At 37.1% G+C, this 23,166-nt stretch overlaps 1 protein-coding gene across 1 annotated transcript in view; it reads left to right on the top strand.

Annotated features, from left to right (window-relative positions):
* man1a1.S (mannosidase, alpha, class 1A, member 1 S homeolog) overlaps nt 1-22,592 on the top strand; it is a 118,183-nt gene extending 95,591 nt beyond the window's left edge. Inside the window, exons 8-12 of the mRNA XM_018265361.2 lie at nt 6,196-6,311; nt 12,620-12,839; nt 17,352-17,524; nt 19,739-19,854; nt 22,272-22,592. Coding sequence (XP_018120850.1) covers nt 6,196-6,311; nt 12,620-12,839; nt 17,352-17,524; nt 19,739-19,854; nt 22,272-22,398 — 752 coding nt within the window. The 3' untranslated portion in view covers nt 22,399-22,592. The remainder of the gene's footprint in view (nt 1-6,195; nt 6,312-12,619; nt 12,840-17,351; nt 17,525-19,738; nt 19,855-22,271) is intronic.
* Nucleotides 22,593-23,166: the final 574 nt, after the last annotated feature.

Here is a 23,166-nt window from a genome sequence, read left to right as displayed (position 1 = left end):
TATATGTTATACTTATGGGTATAGTTTAGATACCATATGATAAGGGTCTTAAAGGAATAAGGTGCCTGCTCAATAAATCCAAAAGCAAGGGCCAATCTCTGGGCCAAAAACCAATCCGTTGGATAGTGTAGAATGGACAGAGTGTTCGGGCTACACACTTTGTGCAGAGCCCTTTAGGAAAGGACCCAACATGCCATAAGATGGTGCCGGACTACTTTGCATTTTCCTAGCAAGGTATATAGATAGGTTCCAGAGGGGAGAGGGTGGCCTTGGGAGGGGATGAAGGTTAGGACTATGTTCTCCTTTTTTTTTTATAAGGAATGGTAACAATAATTGCAGCTTGGTATTAAATAATGGTAATGTTCCTACAAAGTGTCCCCGACCCCCAACTTTGGGCCAGATACAACATCAAATACATTAAGGATGTTTGCAAGGACAATTCAATATCCGACTTTCAGGGCCTGAAGGAGAAGTTTCAGTTGCCTAATATTATGTTATTCAGATTTTTTCAATTGAGGCATGGGTTAACCACACAGTTACAGGGACATGAAGTAGACGCCTCTTTCAAAATTTTACACCCAACTGTTTCAAACTAAATTCATCAGATTCTAGCCAAATTTGACGCCCAACTGATTCTAGCCAACTCTTCCATGGACCTTACGCCTTTATGGAAATGGTCCCAGGATATCCCAGGAATTACATTGAGAAGACTGCAAGGAAATACTAGATTCATAGTTTGAATACTTGGTTGGAGCCAGAGACAAGTTACTCCAATTTAAATTATTACATAGAACCTATCTCACCCCCTACCGCCTACACAAGATCTCAGATCAACATTTTGATGAATGCCCCAGGTGTTATCACTCACCAGCTGACTTCATGCACATGATGTGGTCCTGTCTGAGAATAAATACATTTTGGGTATCTATCTCCAAATATCTCACAAATGCCATAGGGATCCATATACAACACGATCCTTTACTTTACGTTACTAAATCAAGTCTCTAATGTGATTCAAACCCAAGCTTCTAGAACTCTCCTAGCCATAGTACTAACCGCAGCAAAGAAATGTATTGTCAGGCATTGGAAAAATGGTAACCCCCTTCACTAATGCTATGGAAAAACCATGTCAACCAGGCGATCCCGATGTACAAACTAATTTACGCGAGAAGGGGCTGCCCAGACAAACATGGGAAAGTGTGAGACCAATGGTTAAATGTATAGTGTGAACCACCTAGGGGGAAAAAGAGAAAAAAAACAACCTACATCCTCGAGGGGAATTATAGGTTTTACCTATTCTACCCACCCAGTATATTTATAGAAGAGTGATATATTCTAACTAGTCATCTTGAACGCTCTGGAGCAAATATTTAACATAAGAGGAGATCCCCCCCTCCCCTTTTCCCCTTGTTGTTCCCAGTTACTTCCTTCTTTTTTCCTCCCACCTATTAAAGCAAAAGATAGGTAACCTAGTACCGACCGCATGACAACTATACTCCAGCATGAATATTATTACATAGCTGTAACAATCTCGTTATCGGAACATTGCTTGGTGATGGGTACACTCACAACGCACAGAGGATCCCTGTGGATTCCGGTGTTCACTGATGCCCTTTTGGGCCCCCAGGCTTTCTGCTGCAGAAAACACAAGAGAAAAGTGCAAAACAACAAGTCCGTACACAAGGTACCGGCAAGGATTTAGAGGAGACGTAGTCGAGAATCAGGCGAAAAGTTCAAGGCAGGCGACAGGAATTGGAGTCAGAAGTCAGGCAAGGGTCAAGACAAGACAATACAATCACAGAATAAACGCTTCGGCTGGAACAGAAAACTAAAACCTAGCTTGGGCACTCTCAAAATGGTGGACTGGCCTTTTAAGGATGATTTGGTGCCAAATTCAAATCTGGCGCCCCTCGATGACGTCATGACGCAGGCATCAATGGGACTGGGAACCCGGAAGTGCGCACCAGGACTGCTCAAGAAACGCACCGGGAGGTAAGGGAGCCGGTAATCTCCCGGTGCGTCTTACAATAGCAGAGTAAGGTTAGCGGTCCCCCCCTTAACAACTTAAACACACACTTCCACACAGGTGTGTGTAATTTCATAAGAGTTTATTCCAGTGAAATGTCCTATTGTACCAATCTTGTGTAATATGCAATACAAACTTTGCTATCTGGAAATGCTCTTTTTATGCATGTACAAATGTCAATAAAACCTGAATTGTTAAAAAAATAATAATGGTAATGTTTGTTTTCCATGCTCAAACATTTCATATATAGATTCCAAAGCCAAAAAATGCTGTAGCATTAGGATTTTACCCAGAAAACTATATATATTTGGAAATGGATACATTCAGCCAAATCCAGGGTAAATACGTGTTTCTGAACTTTATGCATTTCTGAACTTTGTGTTTTTATAAAAAAATCTGAAAATACTGAAGCATAACAACAAGATTTTCACTTTGTATTTCCCACATATCATTAGGTACCAAGAAAAAAACATCCTAAATACAAATACCAGGGGTCCACCAAACAGTTTGATGCCCAATGTGCATAGGATCACCAAAGCATCTGGCATCTAGAAACCAAGTTTCATTAAAGGCAGCCGTTATCTTTGATACAATAGTTGCTATTGTTCCACAGATGCTGCTGAGAAATGTATCAACTAATGTAGCAAATTGTAACAGTTGAGATTCTGCACCTGGATCATTGAGCTGCCAGACTGAATCACCAACAATAAACTTTAAACTTGAGTTTTGGGGTGGGAAAAACAGTAAAAATGCAAAACTTTTGAAAAAAGTCTTTATTTCTGTTGCACACAAAACAATTGAAAATTTTTTGCAAAAAACAAAAGTTTGCAATTTATAACATCTTTTCTCCCACATGTAGTTAGGTACCAAGATAAAACATCCTAAATATGAATGCCAGGGGTCCACCAAACCGTTTGATGCCCATTGAGCATTGGGTCACGCATGCAGAGATCCCAAAATGTTCTCATGACATATTTCTACCGCTAAAAAATATACTGCCTGTTTTATGTGCAGTAAAAGTGGAAAAGTAAGTATGTTGACCCCAGAAAACCTAATATTTCCAGAAAGTACACATTCTGCCAAATCCAAAATGGTTAAATATGTCTTTCTACCGCAAACTACCAAACTGCAAAGATATGCTAAACATAGTTTTTTAATGAAATTTCTGAAAATTATATCAAACCTGGAATTTTACTCCATCATTTGCCATATATTTCATAACATATGAACACAAAACATCCTAAATATGAACGCCAGGGGTCTACTAAACAGTTTAAAGAGATACTGACACCAGAAATTAAACTCTTTTTTACATCTATCATACTATTGCCTGTGAAAGCAACTTAAAACTTTGCCATAGTATTTGCGCAATGCTTTTTCATTACCTGTCTGATGCTCCAGGTTCCTGTATGAGGGGCCTGCCATATTTGTGCAGCAGGAATTCGTTGGCATTAGAAGCTTTAACCGACAGGCTGAGATGGGATAGTCAGGTTGGCAAAACAGTCAGGTTTAGGAACTTTAACTAACAATTGCTTACAAAAGCAAACCTCTCAGCAAAAATCTATCAACATGACCTATAGGTAAGTTTTAATGTACATTCATATTTTAAAAAGTCGTTTTTTTAGTGTCAGTATCATTTTAATGCCCAATATAGATTACCAATCGATGTGGCATGTAAAGGCACCAAAACAAAAAATATATCTTTCACGGATGAAAACAAATAATGAAGAACAATGCAAAGTACAATAACTAAATGCAATCACTAAAATCCAATAAAGTAACTCAAATCAATGCATTTTTTCACCTAGTGTAATATTCTGTCAGAATAGTTGGAATAGTTCTGCCAAATAAATAAGAATAATGGCCACAATGGCCACAAAGAAACAAACACCTCCTATGCAGGACTGAAAACTCAAAGTGCAAAATCACCAAACACTGAAGATAATCACAGTATTTCTGTGTGTTTGTGTAAGACACTAACCTGGGAAAGGCAGGCTGTCGATGGGAGAGAGGAGGCAGAAGGGACCCAGAAAAAGAAGTTCTCCATCCACCCAAGATTTCAGGGGGGGGGTGAGTCTGGGGGCTCATGAAGTAAAGGCCACAGCATATAAATTGCATGTGTCTGCTGCTGCCGCCTAGTGGCCACTGGGTCATCATGTCCATGGACCCATCCGGCGACCATATTCAAGGAGCCTGTAAGTTCCCAGCCAGTTACTTATTACCTATTGGGTGGGGAACAAATGAGTGGCTTTAAAAGCTGCTCCCTGCAGGGATGTGTTGTAGAATCTATGATCTGTGACACTTGAAGGGTTAAGCACCTGTTCTCTAATATAAACATTCCCAACTTGGCCAGCTGTTCTATATAAGTGAGAGTTTGCATGCCCTTTATCAACTTAGTTGCTCTTCTTTGAACATACTCAATTTTATTAATGTAATTTTTAAGCTCTGGAGACCAAAATCAACTGAATATTCTAGATAAGGCTTTACCAACTCTTGGAAGAATTGCCCTCTTCTCCCATTAATCGATACCTTTTAATACAGGACAATATCTTGCTGACCCTTCCTGCTGCTGTCTGGCACTACTTGCTGTAGCCAAGTTTATTACCCACCTTCAAATCCTTCTCCATCAAGGTTTTGCATTATTATGATTGTTGTGTGCTGTATCCTGTGTCATTTACTTACAACCGAGCTACGGGCAATTTAACAGAGTAGGTCAAGTGAAGGAAATATTGAGGGAAATAGTCTATTAAGCATATTTGCTTATTCAGAGTCCCCTGTAACAAACATATCTCAATCCCTTAAAGCCCAGTAACATAAAGATTTTTTTTAAAAATTTATTTGTACATAACGGAAAAAAAAACACCAAGACACATTTAACTTTAAATTTGTCTTTATTAGGAAATTACTTATCGATTCTCCGCTTGCGCTCCTCTTCAGAAAGGCGACGATCCATTGTGCGGTGCTAGATTTCTCCTCCCTGTCTTCTATTGGATATAGTCAGTGAAGAGAAATCGAGCGATGCACGATGGATCGTCGCCCTGTCGCCTTTTCTGAAGAGGAGCGCAAACGGAGTATTGGTAAGTTATTTCTTAATAAAGACATTGTGAATTTCAAGTTAAATGTGTCTTGGTGGTTTTGTTTTCGTTATGTACAAACAAATTTTTTTTTTAAATTTTTTTATGTTACTGGTCCTTTAATGCAGCCACACTCTCAGCCATCTTCAGTAGGTACAGCGTACTTGTACCAAAAAAATCACACGTGGACATCACATTAACACTGGGAATCTAAAATTACACTGTGCTGATAAAGGAAACATTGAGGCATTATTTACTAAAGTCCAATCTTTTTCTGGTCGGAAAACACAATTTTTTCGCATGAAAAAGAACTCAAATTTATTATGATTTATTAAACCTCAAAAGTGTTAAAAAGTCCAAATTAAAAAAAGTACGCAATCTCAGACCTGCTGAGTTCATGTAGAAGTCAATGGCAGATGTCTCGTTTACAACTGGAAGATATCCTGATCTGCGCTTGGTTCCCGAAGATCTTGTGGTTTTCAGAAGATAATATGAACAATTTGTGTGATTCAGATTTGTTATGATTTTATTGAGTCTTTTCCGCAAAAGATGTTTTCATGAAAATTTGATAAATGTCTCTGCATATATTGTCGGAGTGGTTTTCAGAAAAATTTCAGATTTTGATAAATAACCCCATTTTTTACTTCACAGCCTCAATATCTTGAATTATGGGGGAAAATACTGCAACTGTGCTTGAGGTTGTAAATAACCTTTTGATTTCTTATGCAGCAGCACAGCAAAAAAAGTAAAACTGCAAACAATCTCTGCTTTATTGGTTTCTGTTGCCCATTGTTACTGCTATCATGCAGTAGTTTTGTTTCTTTGTATAAGTTGACTGTGAACTGACTCTGTGGATCACATGTTCAAGGATGTAAAGAAGCAGCAGTTGATAAGGAGATCTGACATTACTTTACATGTGAATCTATTGTGCATTGTTGCTTTTAGAAATAACCCTACTATAAAGTAAAATCTGAATTGATGTTAATTGATTTTAATGTGTCAAACATACCTGCCATACATATTTATGGCAAAAAAATCCTTTAAATGTATTGACTATACTTTATTCATGTTATTGGGTAATTCTATTGCTTTCAGATCACGTTTCTGTCGGAGGATTAGGAGACAGCTTTTATGAATATTTGCTGAAGGCATGGCTCATGTCAGACAAAACAGACGAAGAAGCCAAAAAGATGTATTATGAAGCTGTTCAGGTAAATAAAATCACTTTCTCGAGAATTTAAAATCTTTAATTTATTATTTATTAATTTGTGTATTATTATTTTATTTGTTTCTTATGAGAATTGTAAAAAAGAAAAACAACCACCATTACAATTTCAAAAAAAATTTCAACAACATGATATAAATTTCCTTTATCTTTTTATGATGTTTGGAGGTTTGTATACCTTTATTAAAAAATATTTTCCCAACGGGAGAGCTGTCTTAATAATTAAATAACAAATATCACCTCTGTTATCTGCCAAACCATTAGGCCTATGGTATACATTGTAATTTCATTGTCGCATTCAGGAATGCGGAGTCAGAAGTTGTTGCCAGCAGAGAAAAACGTTTTAATTGGTGGAGTGGGGGGTCAAAAACAACTTAAACACCAAACCATCTTTATAAATACCAAAGTTCCACAGTGGCATGTTTATTATTAGCAAAGATATTAAGTGACCCTTCCATCAAATAGCTCAAATTAATACATATATTAGAAAGCAGGTAAAAATATTGAGGAATGAAATTGTGCCCACTATTGTAGATAAAACAGACCATAATTTTGGATTATGTAATTTTTTATAGCATGGTTTTTTTTTTTTTGGGGGCATCCTTTATTGGTCTTGTTTGACCTGATAAGTGTCTGCTGTGCCAGCTAGCCTGAATGTCTTATCCCTTTAATTGCCTAGCATGTAGGTACTACGTGCTGGCAGGGAAATGCTCTGACTGTAGTACCTACGTGATGCACAGTCTACCTCACTGCACAAGCTGCTTTTGCTGCTGTGCAAGCGATTCTGCTGTGCCCCTTAATCACCTAGGCAACGAGCGGGCCTTCAATGAGATTGTTGCAGTTTTACTTACCAATGACTCCCCTGCCCACAGAAATGTGGGTAAGTGCACTTTCTTTACTTATTTACACACACACATTTTATCAAAGGTAGCTTTTTTTTTGCTTTCCTTTATTTGTACATTCTTGCAGACACATATTTACACACTCACATATACACACTTTTTAGAGCACTGCACACATGCAGACGCAAGCACACACATCCTTTTTTTTTTCTTTGTTTCTCATTTTATCATTTTGCCTCTTATTATTCCCTATAAACTGTTGAATTCACAGCGTGACTGACCACTTACAATGCTGTCAGATCAGCTATTTTGTTATTTCATTGATTTGCCTAATTGTATTTGATTTTGGCGATTTTATTGTGGTTTTATACTTGCAATGTTGCTATATTGCTTATATTTTTTTTGCATTGTTTTGCAGTTTGATCTCATGAAGTAGAAAACTTTTTTGCAATTTTGTATTCATCAGAATGTGTACTTTCTAAAAATATATGGGTTTTTGATGGTCATTGTACTGTTAGGCTTGCGGCACATAATACGCAATTAGGGGGCTTTGTTCTCACAAGGCGAATTGGCTGGCGAGAAAATTAATTTGCTCTATTTTCATTTGGTGTCCGTACATGCCAGCTGCTTTGGTATAATCTATGCATACTGGGCATCAAACTGTTCAGTAGACCCTTGGCATTCATAATTAGGGTGTTTTCCAATTGTATGTAAGAAATTGTGTGACCTAAATGCGGCAAATTGCAATATTTTTTAGGCTATTTTCAGAAATATAAAAACCTGCCTTTAGCACAGCTTTGCAATTTAGTAGTTTGAAATAGAAAGACATAATTCCCTCTTTTAGATTAGTCAGAATGTGTGCTTTACAAAAATATATGGTTTATGGGGGGTCTTTCTACTATTAGAGGGTCTTATGGTACATAATACGTAGTCAAGGGGCTTTGTTCACAGAAGGCTAATTGGCAGATCAAAATTCATATGCACTATTTTTATTTGGGGTCAACATATGCCACCTGCTTTGGTATATCTATGAATATTGGTCATCAAACTGTTCACCCTTGGCATACATATTTAGGGTGTTTTACCACTGTGTGTGAGAAATTGGGTGAGATAAATATGACAAATCGCAATATTTTTAGGCAATATTTAGCGTAGGTTTGCAGTTTGGTAGTTTGTAGTAGAAAGAAATACCCATTTTGAATTCGTCAGATATGCACTTTACAAAAATAATATAGTTTTGGGGGGTCACCATAATTTGTTGTAGCTTTTACCCCACATAAAACTGGCAGTGTTTATAAATTAGGTTAAATGTAAGCCATCAAATAAGTATGCACAAGGTAGATTCTGGGGTCTTTACATGATATATACTGTTCATCGAACCCCAGGCATTGATATTTAGGGTGGTTTATGGTGGTATCTATTAGTATGTGGGAGATAAGATGCTGCAAGGTGGACACTTATGGGAAACATGATTCTCTTTTCATTTTTTAGACACTTAGAAGCCTATATCTTGTTACAGAAGTTGAATTACAGAAGACATAATTTGAAAGCTTAGGTTGTCCTGAAAAAAATCAATATATTGTTTTCCTGGCTAAACTAAAAGACCCCCCAGGAAAGGCCCTTAAAGAGAAAGCGTAAAAAATGGTCTAGCAATAAAAGTACCAAATTGGCTGACAATGAAAGGGTTAAATGCAAGTTCTTCCTACAAACGCCACTACTAATTAGTGATGGGTGAATTTATTCGCCAGACGCTTACTTTGCACATTTCGGGACCCGCGAATAAATTCATTAAAATTCGACTGCATCTATGTTTTTTTGGCGCCAGTGCCAATTTCGAGGCTGGGGTCAATTAACGGACGCAAGTTGAATTGTCGCCGGTGCCAGTTTTGACGCCATGAATTGATGGCGGCGTCAAAATTTGCGTTTCACAAATTTTTCTGCCCTTTCATGAATTTCGCTGGAAACTCGTGAATTCCGCGGTGAAGCGAACCAGGACAAATTTGCCCATAACGACTGCTAACCTTTCTTTTAAACATAAGTTAAAAAATTTGTAATAACTTAATCTAATTTTTTGCCTGTACTGGTTGTTATAGCTGAAATAATGTGTACTAGCAGGTTTGTACACAATCTGTATGTATGCAGATTTGGAACAGGAGTTCTTTGTGTTGATGTGTGCAAGCATGATTAAAATATCAACTTGGGAATGGCAGTTGTAGATGGGGCTGCTCTTTTTAACAGCCCAAAAACCCTGTTTCTATGCCCTTAAAGCATGACTGAGCCAGCATACTTACTACTAGGGGATTTTTTCATATGTACAGTTAGGCCCATAAATCTTTGGACAGAGACAACATTTTTTCTAATTTTGGTTTTGTACATTACCACAATGAATATAAATGAAACAGCTCAGATGCAGTTAAACTGCAGACTTTCAGCTTTAATTCAGTGGGTTGAACAAAAAGATTGCATAAAAATGTGAGAAACTAAAGCTTTTTTTAACACAATCGCTTCATTTCAGGGGCTCAAAAGAAATTGTACAAATTAAAAAACTGAAAATAAAATGTTAATTTCTAATACTTTTTTGTAAACCCTTTGGGTACAACTACATAAACATCTTCAACGCGATTCCGGAGGATCTGACGAAGGTGTCAAGTCTGATGCGATGGAAAATCAGGTAAGCCTTAGCAATGTCGGATGGTGTTGCAGCGTTCATTCGACACAACAAGACTGTCGGATGCAAACGATGCATGCTGCGTCTGCATCCGACAGTTGTGTTTAGCCGGATGAACACTGTGACAACATCTGACATTTGTTGAAATCACGTTGAAGACGCTTGTGTAGTTGTACCCTTTGCTGGAAATGACAGCCTAAAGTCTTGAACTCATGGACATCACCTGATTCTGGGTTTCCTCCTTTTTAATGCTCTGCCAGGCCTTTACTGCAGCGGCTTTCAGTTGCTGTTTGTTTGTGTGCCTTTCTGTCCGAAGTTTAGTCTTCAACAAGTGAAATGCATTTTCTGCATCTTGGGTTCAGATCAGGTGACTGACTTGGTTGGCTATTTAAGAATATTCCACTTCTTTGCTTTGATAAACTGCTGGGTTGCTGTGGCTGTATGTTTTGGGTCATTATGAAAAGCCTCCCAATCAATTTGACTGCATTTAGCTGGATTTGAGCAGACAGTATGTCTCTGAACACCTCAGAATTCATTTGGTTGCTTCTGTCCTTTGTCACATCATTGATAAACACTAGTGTCCCAGTTCAACAGGTTATTTAGTCAGCACTTGTACCTTTCAATTTGCTTTAAAAGTCCCACAGTTTCCACCTCCACTTTGTTTGTTGAAATCTTATCATAAACAGCACCATTAGCAAATTTCTTTAAAATGCCTTTATTAGGAACATGGGCTCTGACCCATGTCATGCGTAGGTGACATCACAGTGAGCTGCGGGTAGAACCACAAGGGAAAAAAGAAAGGCAAATATCCCTCTTATTTATATAACTATATAAATATATACTTGTTGAGAGGCATGTAACCCTTTATTCAAACTGTGTAAAGTATCTGCAAGTTAAAACAACTGAGGTAGAGAATTCAGTGGGGCTCACTGGGCACATTTGCACCTAGGCAGTAAACTATGACAACCAATCATATGTGTGCTTTCATTGTTTAACCGGTAGCTGCCTGTAAAAATATGTTCACTGATTGGTTGCTATAGGTAACATCCCAGGTGTAAATTTGCCCAGTTTTTATAAATGAACCCCACTAACCTTACCTCCGTTAGATATTTTATAATGGACTCTTCTATTTTTCTTTCTTTTTTTTCTAATCTCAAGGTATGCCCCTTAGTCTTCTGAAACAATCTACTTCTAAAATTATCAGGGAGTGTAAATATAAAAGGGAACCATACGACAGTTATCATACATCGACTTACATACAGCTTCTTTTCTTTAGTTCTTATTGGACCAGCCTTTCCAGCAAATACTACCCATTGTTCCTGCTCCTTTAAGGATATATATGGAATAAAGCCCAATTATTGATATAAATAGCTGCACATTTTTGAATCCCCATAAGCATAACCTTGTATTTATCATCATTAAATCTCATCTGCCACTTATTTGCCCAGGTTGCCAGGTTAAGATCCCCCTGGAAGAATGACACATCCTGGATGTATTCAGTTGCCCTACATAGCTTTTTGTCCTTGGCAAACATGGATATGTCTTTCAGCGCTCTCTTGCAAGCCAGGCATGACATGGCATCATAGAAACCAGTGCATTCTACATCAGACTTATTAATAATCATGCACCATAAACTTGATGGAGATGTTACCAAACTTTCTATAAATGTTTTCATGGTTTCCCTTTAGCTTTTTTTGGTAATGGTAGTTGTGTTTTTAATGGTGGGGATTTTAGTTATAATTGGTTTCATTTTCAGTTAAGAAATGCCATTGACATTTTACAGCTAGAAATAATTTATTTACAGTGATTTATGCTTCCTGTTTCAAATACAATTAAAACACATTTTGCAAGAAAGACAGCAGAAAGTGCAAAGCTATTGGTCTTGTTGCCTAATTGAGTGTGTGATTGGTTTAAAACTAAGTAGGCCAGTGTAGCGCTCATGCATGCTGCATATTGCTCATCCATCCATTTAAAGAAGTTGTTTTTTTCTGCTCAAACACCCCCATCTTTAGGAAGTGAATGAATTCTACACACAAAAGATAAATTGCACACAATATTCTGCAGACCAGTGTGCTTATATCTTGTTTTCCCAGGCATTGTATGTGTTCATTAAGCATTCATCGTTTCTGCCAATAAATTCTTAACTCAGTGACAAGTTGTGCAATCCCAAGTCTGTGTTCATGTTCTCAAATGAAACACAAAATTGGGACAGGGATACAGAGGGTTCTTTAGCAGCACTTTTATGAACTTTATCACCGTGAAGACATTTTTTATGTACAAATAGGGTGTGAAAATTATTTTTGTCACTTTTAGTATTGTTATAAATCTTGAATTGGACTGATAAACCTTTCTACAATTAGAATTTATGTAAAATATCTAGTACTTTATAATAGAATTGCTTAGTTATATGCAAAATAAATACCAACCAGCTATATATAAGACGCAGACTTGTCATGGTTAATAGCTTCTTTCTTGAGAAATTCGTTTGTTTCTATTCAACGCAAACTCCTTACATTAGCAGTTTTTTTATTACCAATAAGGTTGTAAATAACAGTGCCAATTAGTTTAGTATAAAAATAAGGAAAGGAAGCAATTAAATAAGTATAAAAATATCCAGAAAATTACTGCTTGGTCTGTTTGGTTTCATGTCCTCTAATAATAATTTCCTTGATGTATTTTGACCTTATAGTTTTGTAGGTAATATGAAATGAAAAAGCTCCTTCCTTGAAATGATCTTTTTAATATGAACCCTTTTACTGACTTTGATTGCCTTATCCCCCAAAGGCAGTTGAGACTCATCTGATTCGCAAATCCAGCAGTGGCCTAACCTACATTGCTGAATGGAAAGGAGGCTTGCTAGAGCACAAAATGGGGCACCTTACTTGCTTTGCTGGTGGCATGTTTGCACTTGGAGCTGATGGAGCACCTGAAGATAAAACTGGCCATCATATAGAGCTTGCTGCAGAAATTGCCCGTACCTGCCATGAATCCTATGATCGCACAAGTAAGCATTTCATTATAAATTAAATGGAAATATAGCAGCTTGCTACTTGTTACTTTATTGAATTTTTATCCACTAATTGATCCACAGCTTGTACACATAATGGGTGTTGGTGTGAGAGAGGGGATTTATACTGGTTCTAAATTCCTGCGTGTGAGCAAGGCTCAGTCTGCTTGTTTGTGCGATTGTGCCTATCTTTGAGAGAGTCTGAGGGTGTGAGATTGTGCGATTAATTGTTGACATTTAGTGGTTAAATGTGGTTGTTGTAACACAGTGAATTACTAAATCACATCAATCACAGATTTAACTCCTCTGTATCTATTCTGTTACTGTTTGAATATTACTTCCTATTAAAGTCTTTTTGGGACAGTATTTTGATCCACAATGATCTGAATGGCCATCTCCCATAGGTTCCATTTTAATCAAATAATTAAATCTTTAAAAATTATTTCTCTTTTCTCTGTTATAAATATATATAGAGAGAATATATGGTGCCTATATGCAGTACATAAAACAAGTGATCACAGGAAACTTGATACTGCACGCACAGGACTTAAAATTCATTAATTGGAGTAAAAATTAGGTTTTGGCTGGACTCCCAACTTTTCTCAAAGTTACAGAAAAAAAGAGTGGACTCAAGATAAAACAGTGTATGGCGTGAAATCATAGTGACATCACAAGAATTTAACCCACCCCCACTCACAGTGTAAAACGTCAGATATTAAAATGACAAAATTTAAGCACAAAAAAATATAGTGAAAAAATACTGTACATCAAAAATAAGTAAAAAGGACAAAAATAAAAAAGTAACCAATTAAAAACATGAATGTATAAAACAGTTTCTGTGTCATTTTGTGGAACTGATGAAAACATGTTGAACAACTCCCATACACACCATACTCAAGGAGTTGCAAATTGCATATACTCAATACAGTTAGGCCCATCAATCTGCGACAGAGTCAACTTTTTTAAAAACTCCAATGCAGTTGAACCACAGACTTTCAGCTATAATTCAGTGGGTTGAACAAAAAGTTTGCATAAAAATGCGAGGAACTAACGCCTTTTTTAACACAATCACTTCATTTCAGGGGCTAAAAAGAATTTGGGCCATTAACTCCTTTGTTATGTCAATATCAATTATGCAGATAAAAGCCCTGGAGTTTATTGGGGGGGGGGGCTTGTATGTGGACGATTTTGCTGTGAACAGACAACGTGCAGTCAAAGGAGCTCTCCATGCAGGTGAAACAAGCCATCCTTAAGCTGCAAAAACAGAAAAAACTCATCCGAGAAATTGCTACAATATTGGGAGTGGCAAAATCTACAGTTTAGTATATCCTAACAAAAAAAGAAAGCACTGGTGAACTCAGCAACGCAAAAAGACCTGGACGTCGACGGAAGTAAACAGTGGTGGATGATCGCAGAATAATTAACATGGTGAAGAGAAACCCCTTCACAACAGCCAAACAAGTGAACAACATTCTCCAGGAAGTAGGCGTATCGATATCCAAGTCTACCATAAAGAGAAGACTGCATGAAAGTAAATACAGAGGGTGTACTGCAAGGTGCCAGTCACTCATAAGCCTCATGAATAGAAAGACTAGATTGGACTTTGCTAAAAAAAAACATCTAAAAAGCCAGTACAGTTCTGGAAAAACTTTCTTTGGACAGATGAAACCAAGATCAACCTCTACCAGAATGATGAGAAGAAAAAAGTATGAAGAAGGCATGGAACAGCTCATGATACAAAGCATACCACATCATCTATAAAACATGGTGGAGGCAGTGTGATGGCTTGGGCGTTCATGGCTGCCAGTGGCATTGGGACACTAAGTGTTTATCCATGATGTGACACAGGACAGAAGCAGTCAAATGAATTCTGAGGTGTTCAGAGACATACTGTCTACTCAAATCCAGTTAAATGCAGTCACATTGCTTAGAAGGCATTTCATAATGACCCAAAACATACAGCCAAAGCAACCCAAGAGTTTATTAAAACAAAGAAGTGGAATATTCTTGAATGGCCAGGTGAGTCACCTGATCTGAACCCAATTGAGCATGCATTTCACTTGTTGAAGATTAAACTTCAGACAGCAACTGAAAGCCGCAGCAGTAAATACCTGGCAGAGCATTAAAAAGGAGGAAACCCAGAATCTTACTTCAGGCTGTCATTGCCAGCAAAGGGTTTTCAACCAAGTATTAGAAATGAACATTTTATTTTCAGTTTTTTAATTTGTCTTATTACCTTTGAGCCCTTTGAGAGGATGGTGTGTATGGGAGTTGTTGTCGGAAGAAGATGTTCTATGTGCTTAGATTTGTATTCTTGCAAGGTGCCACACCGTGCAATGCCAGGCACCAGAATGGGTGCTGTAGTAAATACTTGTAAGGAGGTCTGCATCTCAATGTACAAAGGCCACATAGCATCAGCGCTATGTATCCAGCACTATAATATAGAATGTTGAGATATGTATCCCCATAATTATAGGCAATAAGGCAACAGCATCCAAATGTAAGACACCTGGAACACGTGATTCCACAAGATATATCACAATGTAACAGGTTTTAGGAGGGCAACACCCCCAAAGACCCAAAGAAGAACTGCATCCACAAGTATAGAAAGACCTCCCAGTGTGGGAGTAGATACAACTATAAAAAGGACTCAAACTTCTAGGGGTAGCAGGAACTAGCACCCTTCAATAGCCTGCCTCTGCACAAAAATACAACTTAAAGGGAATCTGTCATTTAAAAAAAAATTTTTTTTGCATTTTTTATAAAAAACACACATCCATAACACTGTCTGGCAAATAAAATGTTAATCCACAAATCCATGCACAAGTTATTTTAGTTTGTATTTTGTCATGGGGGCTTCCATTTCTGCTCATTACACATTCATCCTGTGCTGCTCTAACAGCAGGCACAGCATTACCTGTGTGCTTGGAGGCAGCCACTCTGTAATGAAAAGCCAGGTCGCACTATGACATGAGAATCTAGCTGTACACTCCCCCTCCCCTCTCTGCCCATGCATGTGATGTCTGGAGGAGAGAGGTCACATGGTTTGCAGGGAAGCAATTACTTTCACTTGCCTACGTCCTGCTCTACAGCTGCACTAGCAGCCCCTCCTCCCACAGACACTATCAAAGCTCCTGCCATTCTGTAAGTTTGTTCTCTGCTTTCCTTTGGAGGGGGGAACTTTCTCTCCTTGCTGCCTTCCTAGTTTGTTTTACTGGTTACTAGATGAGGTAAAGGAGCTGTGAGTTCCCTCTGCTATCCACCTCACACAGACCTTGCTCCTTTCCTGCCTGCAATACTTCTTTTTAAATTAACTAGTTACTGCCTCCTTTTCATGAGCTATTTTAACCCTTCCAAGAATTCCTCTTAAATTTTCCTGGTTTTCAAGTATGTCCTCCTTATTTTATCCTTTTTTTCTATTCCCTGTCATCAGTCCTGGGAGTGTACTCCTGTGTTTCTGCCATTCATTTTTGTGTAAACAAATATAATAAACTATCTATATAAAATATTTTTTCCAGTGCCCAAAATGAATTGTGTGTGTGTGTGTATATATATATATATATATATATATATATATATATATATATATATATATATATATATATATATATATATATATAATTTTTTTTTTTTTTTTTTTTTTTAAATGTAAGTGGGGGCAGTGATCACAGGACTATCTTATTTCAATCCTTCTGAAGTGGTGTCAGTGAGAGCTTATCTTGATTCCAGCCTATTGTTCAATTGACAGGCTCAGCAGACAAGGCTCTATTTACATTACAGCAGCTTGTAGGATGGAGGGGTAATGACATCACTCCAACTTGCAGTGCAGCAGTAAAGTGTGACTGAAGTTTATCAGAGCACAAGTCACATGGCCTGAGGGCAGCTGGGAAATGTCAAAATGTCTAGCCCCATAGCAAATTTTAAAATTAGATATAAAAAAATCCATTTCTTGTTTTGAAAAACGGATTTCAATGCAGGATTCTGCTGTAGTAGCACTATTAACTGATACATTTTGTAAAAAACATATTTTTCCACGACAGTATCCCTTTAATGACCATAACTAGATAAAGCAACTTATTGGTAAAATTTACTTTAGGAGCCACAGTTTGTACTTTATCAATCCAACACTTTTTTTGAATATTTATTGGCTCCCCAAGTTATATGGAAATAGTGGGCTGGTTGCTGGGCATATACAGGAAGATCTGTAAGTTTAGCTCAGCCCAGATGAGCTAATATTTTTGTTAAGCCAAATCAGGGCAGCACACAAGGAAGTAGAAAAAGAGCCATGTGAGTGCATTACAGTCCAATCTAAATTTGACCAAGTTTCATTCACATTCTGAAAAAAGGCCCACTGATAAAACACATCCAGAGGTTATCTGCTGCAGTTACATATAGATGCTCTATACAATCTACTGTATAAATACTAACACCTGACGACTATGTATTTTTGTGCAAAATAAGGCTATTTTATTTGAGTTGTTGCCTGATAACACTCTTTTTTTTATTTAGTGATGAAACTGGGACCAGAAGCTTTTAGATTTGATGGTGGAGTTGAAGCTATTGCTACAAGACAAAATGAAAAATACTATATCCTGCGACCAGAGGTCATTGAAACGTATCTGTACATGTGGAGGTTCACTCACGATCCAAAATATAGACAGTGGGGCTGGGAAGCAGTACAGGTAAGAATTACAAGTTATGGTAGCAGTTTCATATACTGTAGTAGATTGCACATGTTCATTGCTGCTGGGAGATTGTTGTTTAGGGGCCATATGCAGTCCACTTTAATTGAGGTCCCTAGCCTTTTACACTGTTCTATATACAATTTACTGGTATATATTCATAGTTGGCAATGAAGATATGGTAACAAGTGGAAAGTGTAAGGAGTAGATTTTTCCAGTTACTGGAACAACCTGAGGCAGGGAATTCACTTTAGAAGGGTTTGGAAGCCGGAATGAAGGACCTCACCCTAGGAAGACTATATAATGCAGTGAGCTCGTTTATATAACCTATATTAGTCTTTGTGAAGCACACACTTTTGCCAATGTAGAGCAGCAGTACATTATATTTAAATTACTTTGATTTTTTTTTAAAATAATAATGTTGTATCATTAATAGGTTCAAGACTAAAGTTTGGTGAACCAGGTCATATTTAAAATACAAAAAACGCTGGGTTTTCTACTTCCATAGTTGCTAATTCAACCTTTGACCTTGATAATAAAGCATATTATGGTGCTCCTTTTAGGCCAGTAGCAAACAATCCAGTTTGTATGCTTTTGCCAGCCAAAGCACAGGAACAGGATTCCACTTAAAATATGATTTTATTAGAGCCATCAAAAAATCACCTGATACATTTTGTGCAGCCTGCACTAAGTCATGATGGCAAATAGCTCACCCACAGCAGATTTTAGCATGCAAATGCATATGGTGGTTTTGCATCAAATTACTACAGTGTGTGTGTGTGCTTTTAAATAATAATTCAAATTCACGATTTTTAGCACTAAAAAAAAACTGCGTTAAAAAATATAAACATTGATAAATAAGCCATGTAGCATCAGCTTATATGAAAGGCAAAGTTAATTTTCTGCTTGATAATTTGCGATTTTTTAAAAAAAAAAATATATATATATTTTTCTTATAAAATTTGACCAAACTCCCAACCAAGAATGCCCTTAATTTACTAAAAAAAAAATCAGAACGAAAAAAACATATGCAGGAAAAGTCACGACAATTCGAATCGTGCAACTACTTCGAATTTGTTGCTCAAAAACCATGCCTTTTTTTAGATTGTAGCACAAAAACCCAAAACATTTGAAGATCATGAAAGCAAGAAACATCTTCCAACTGTAAAAGGGACATCTGCTATTGAATTCTACATTCTACATGACTTTGACAAGCTGTAACTGGAGTATTTTTGGATTCAGTTTTGCTGCATAATAAATCTCGAAAAAGTTGCACTTTTTTTCTTTTCCCCAGCCAAAAACATTTGACCTTTAATAAATGTGCCCCTAAGCATGTGTGTGTTATTGCGACTCTTAAAGGGCACCTACTATAAAAAATAGTTTTAAATGACCCCTGCAAGCATTTAACAACCCACACTGGAAGGGAGGCCTGGAGCAGGCTGCCATTTTCAGTGACACTCGTGCATAATAAATGAGTCCCTGGTTTCCCATGTGTGGGCAAGTTTTTGTTTTTTAATTTGAACAACAAAAAGGGGGGGTGGGCATGCTTTGCAAAGGTCCATAAAACATGCACTGTTATTGAAACTTACACATAAATTTAGTTTCCAATGCTTTGATTGGCTCTTAACATTAAGTTATTACTCCCTGGATGCACTTACACGAGTGCTTATTTTAACATTGTACATGCTTATTGATCAACTATATATTTTTCTTTTTGTTAATATTGCAAAGCGCAGTGCACATATTTAGAACTAAAAAATAACTGCTCTATTATTGCTTCATCTAATCACAGCCCAGCTCATCTTCCCTGACCAGTATTTTTAACTTGTGTGTAGTCTATAAAATGAGAACAGCGGACTGCCAAATTCACAGCTTGTATTGTAAATTCATTCATTTTGCTATATGAGAAGTGAGGAAATTAAATTCATATTGTCTGATATTTTTGTACTAAAGCTGTAGTTGCAAAAATGTTCTTTATACCCTTTTAAAAGTTACTTGTTTCTCTGCTTCAACTGAAGCTGCGTACATCTGTTTTTTGGAGGTTTTTTTTGCTCTTGCTTATCTGTCTTTGTAAATTGAAAACCTGCCCATATTCTATGTGACAAGGTGCTTTCAATTGGCAAAAATGTGAACAGTAATTGGATTTTGCAGTCCAATCAAAACATTGACAGTAGATTCATGTGGTGAAGCCTGATTGTAATCTATTTCTTGTAGGCACTGGAAAAATACTGCAGAGTAGAAGGCGGATATTCTGGAGTAAGGGATGTTTACTCGGCTCATCCAAATCACGATGATGTACAGCAAAGCTTTTACCTTGCAGAAACGCTCAAGTAAGCATGAATAGTAATGATTATTAAAAGTATACTTAATAAGATAAAGTATCTCATTTACTTCCTATTAAACCTTTCTTACTTTTAAATTGAAATTAAATATAAAGTAATTATTCTGCATTATGTTTTTGTTTAAATTGAATATAAGCTTATTCCAATGAAATAAGCTTTCTAAATATAGGCAATAAGAATTGCTGCTACATTCAAATTTGTATTAATGTTGTTCTGTTATGCTATGGACGCACAATGGAACTACATTAGGCAAATCCTTGATATAGAAGGACCTAGAGGTACATGTGGAAAATAAACAATCATAAATTGCTATTGAATAGAGTAAGGCACTCCAGTACGTGGCTCCAGGGATTTTTTATGGGTTATGGGGATTTTAAATATGCTTTAATAAATTCATGTTTTCTTTTAGTACATTTAAAAACTGTTGATCATAGTGACTGATGAAATAGGGGTGGTAATGTACATTTCTGTTCATGTGTATGCTTCTTTTCCATCTCATCACCAATATACAGTTTGGTCCATAAATCTTTGAAAAGAGACAACTTTTTCTAATTTTGGTTCTGTACATTACCACAATGAATTTTAAAGAAAACCACTCCGATGCAGTTGAACTACAGACTTTCAGCTATAATTCAGTGGGTTGAACAAAAAGATTGCATAAAAATGATGAGAGGAACTAAAGCCTATTTTTAACACAATCACTTCATTTCAGGGACTCAAATGCTACTTCATGGGCAGGTGTGGGCAGTTCCTTCATTATTTCATTATCAATCAAGCAGATAAAAGCCCTGGAGTTGATTTGAGGGGGGCTGCTTGTATGTGGAAGATTTTGCTGTGAACCGACAACATGAGGTCAAATGAGCTCTCCAAGCAGGTGAAACAAGCCATCCTTAAGCTGCAAAAACAGAAAAAAAACATCAGAGAAATTGCTACAATATTAGGTGTGGCAAAATCTATAGTTTGGTACATCATGAGAAAGAAAAAGTACTGGTGAACTCAGCAACGCAAAAAGACCTGGACGTCTACGGAAGACAACAGTGGTGGGTGATCGCAGAATCATTTCCATGGTGAAGAGAAACCCCTTCACAACAGCCAAACAAGTGAACAACACTCTCCAGGAGGTAGATAAGAAAAAAAGTATGAATGGCAAGAAAAAAGTATGAAGAAGGCATGAAACAGCTCATGATCCAAAGCATACCACATCTCTATAAAACATGGTGGAGGCAGTGTGATGGCTTGGGCGTGCATGGCTGCCAGTGGCACTGGGGCACTAATGTTTATCGATGATGTGACACAGGACAGAAGCAGCTGAATTCTTAGGTGTTCAGAGACATACTGTCTGCTCAAATCCAGCTAAATGCAGTCAAATTGATTGAGAGGCGTTTTTATAATACAGATGGACTATGACCCAAAACAGCCAAAGCACCCCGGGAGTTTATTAAAGCAGTGGAATATTCTTGAATGGCCAAGTCAGTCACCTAATCTGAACCCAATTGAGCATGTATTTCACTTGTTAAAGACTAAACTTCAGACAGAAAGGCACAAAAACAAACAGCAACTGAAAGCCGCTGCAGTAAAGGCCTGGCAGAGCATTAAAAAGGAGGAAACCAGGAATCTGGTGATGTCCATGAGTTAAAGACTTCAGGCTGTCATTGCCAGCAAAGGGATTTCAACCAAGTATTAGAAATGAACATTTTATTTTCAGTTTTTTAATTTGTCCAATTGCTTTTGAGCCCCTGAAATGAATTGATTGTGTTTAAAAAAGGCTTTAGTTCCTCACATTTTTATGGAATCTCTTTATTCAACCCACTGAATTAAAGCTGAAAGTCTGCAGTTCAACTGCATCTGAATTGTTTCATTTAAAATTAATTTGTGGTAATGTACAGAACCAAAATTAGAAAAAAGTTGTCTCTGTCCAATGATTTATGGGCCTAACTGTACATGCATGTGTGCTACTTCAATTTAGTGGTTGGGTGGTTGCTAGTGATGTGCAGGCCGGGGTTCGGGTCGACCTCGCACTGCTACTCGCTGGTGAGCTCTTCTGCTCTCTCCGACCGCCACCTTCAAATGCCGACTTCCGGTTTTATAGTCTTGCTTCTGCTTGCTCCACCCCTTTGTGACATCATTGTGACGTCCTCGTCAGGTCGGCGCGGGTCTATAAAAGGACCCTGGAAGCGCAGGTGCGGGTGGATGCAGGCTGGAGCAGGGCGGGTTCGGGTCAGGAAAACCCTGACCCGTACATCACTAGTGTTTGAATTTAGACATTTCATTAACTTGCCTTTTTATTAAACAAAACCCAATGCTTTACTATATTCAATTGCTTGCTTTATGGAGATACATATTTTTATCTAAGCTTACATCATTAAAATAAACCTTGTGATAATCTGTATTTCATTTTTCTCCAGATATTTATACTTGCTGTTTTCGGATGATGACCTACTTCCTCTAGAACATTGGATTTTCAACACTGAGGCCCACCCATTGCCCATTATTGCTAAAAGTGACACAATACAAAATGTCAAATCCAAATAAAAAGCAACAAGGGAACTTTTTTCACGTAACTCGCTGCATTCCACAAATAATAACTTTCCAGGAATTTAGACATTTTTAATTCTTCAGTTTGATCGTATATCAACTGTTTTGCAGTCTGTTTATTTTACTGTTCTAAATATTTGGGTGATCCTAGAGCCATTCCTTTGTGATGTAATAAATGACTGTGAATCCGAGACAGGCTGTGTTTCCCCATGGACCTGACTTTTTGTTTCTCATCAATAGATCACTGCTCATCAATAGATCACTGCTTTTTTTTTTTTTTTAAATGTTCCTTTAATTTGACTGCAAAGATCCTTTCTCCTCTGTGAGGAGATTGTCTGCTTTAAGCTAATGTTGCCATGTTGCAAAAAGCCATAACAAATAGTGTAAAATAATTATTTTCCTTTCCAGCTGTTTGTGAATCAGATATATCTGAAAATCATGTCAAAGAAATTGTGCTACTGTGACATCTTCTTCTTCTGCGGGTTTTTTTTTAACTTTAGTCAAATACATATATTTGACTAAAGACTACATTGTAATGACTACATTATAATGAAATTTTTTTTTAATTATTTCCTTTTTCTCTGTAGTCCTTTGAGTGCAGATCTTTTTTGCTTGATATCAATTTTACGTTTTTTGATAGGCAAGTTAAACCTGTATTCGTGAGTGCTGGCTACCCCGTGTACTATATATATATATATATATATATATATATATATATATATCTATCTATATATATATCTATCTATCTATCTATCTATCTATCTA

Source organism: Xenopus laevis, chromosome 5S, assembly GCF_017654675.1.
Source record: "Xenopus laevis strain J_2021 chromosome 5S, Xenopus_laevis_v10.1, whole genome shotgun sequence".
In the NCBI taxonomy this organism is placed as follows: Eukaryota; Metazoa; Chordata; class Amphibia; order Anura; family Pipidae; genus Xenopus; species Xenopus laevis.
This window is presented reverse-complemented; position numbering and strand designations above follow the sequence as displayed.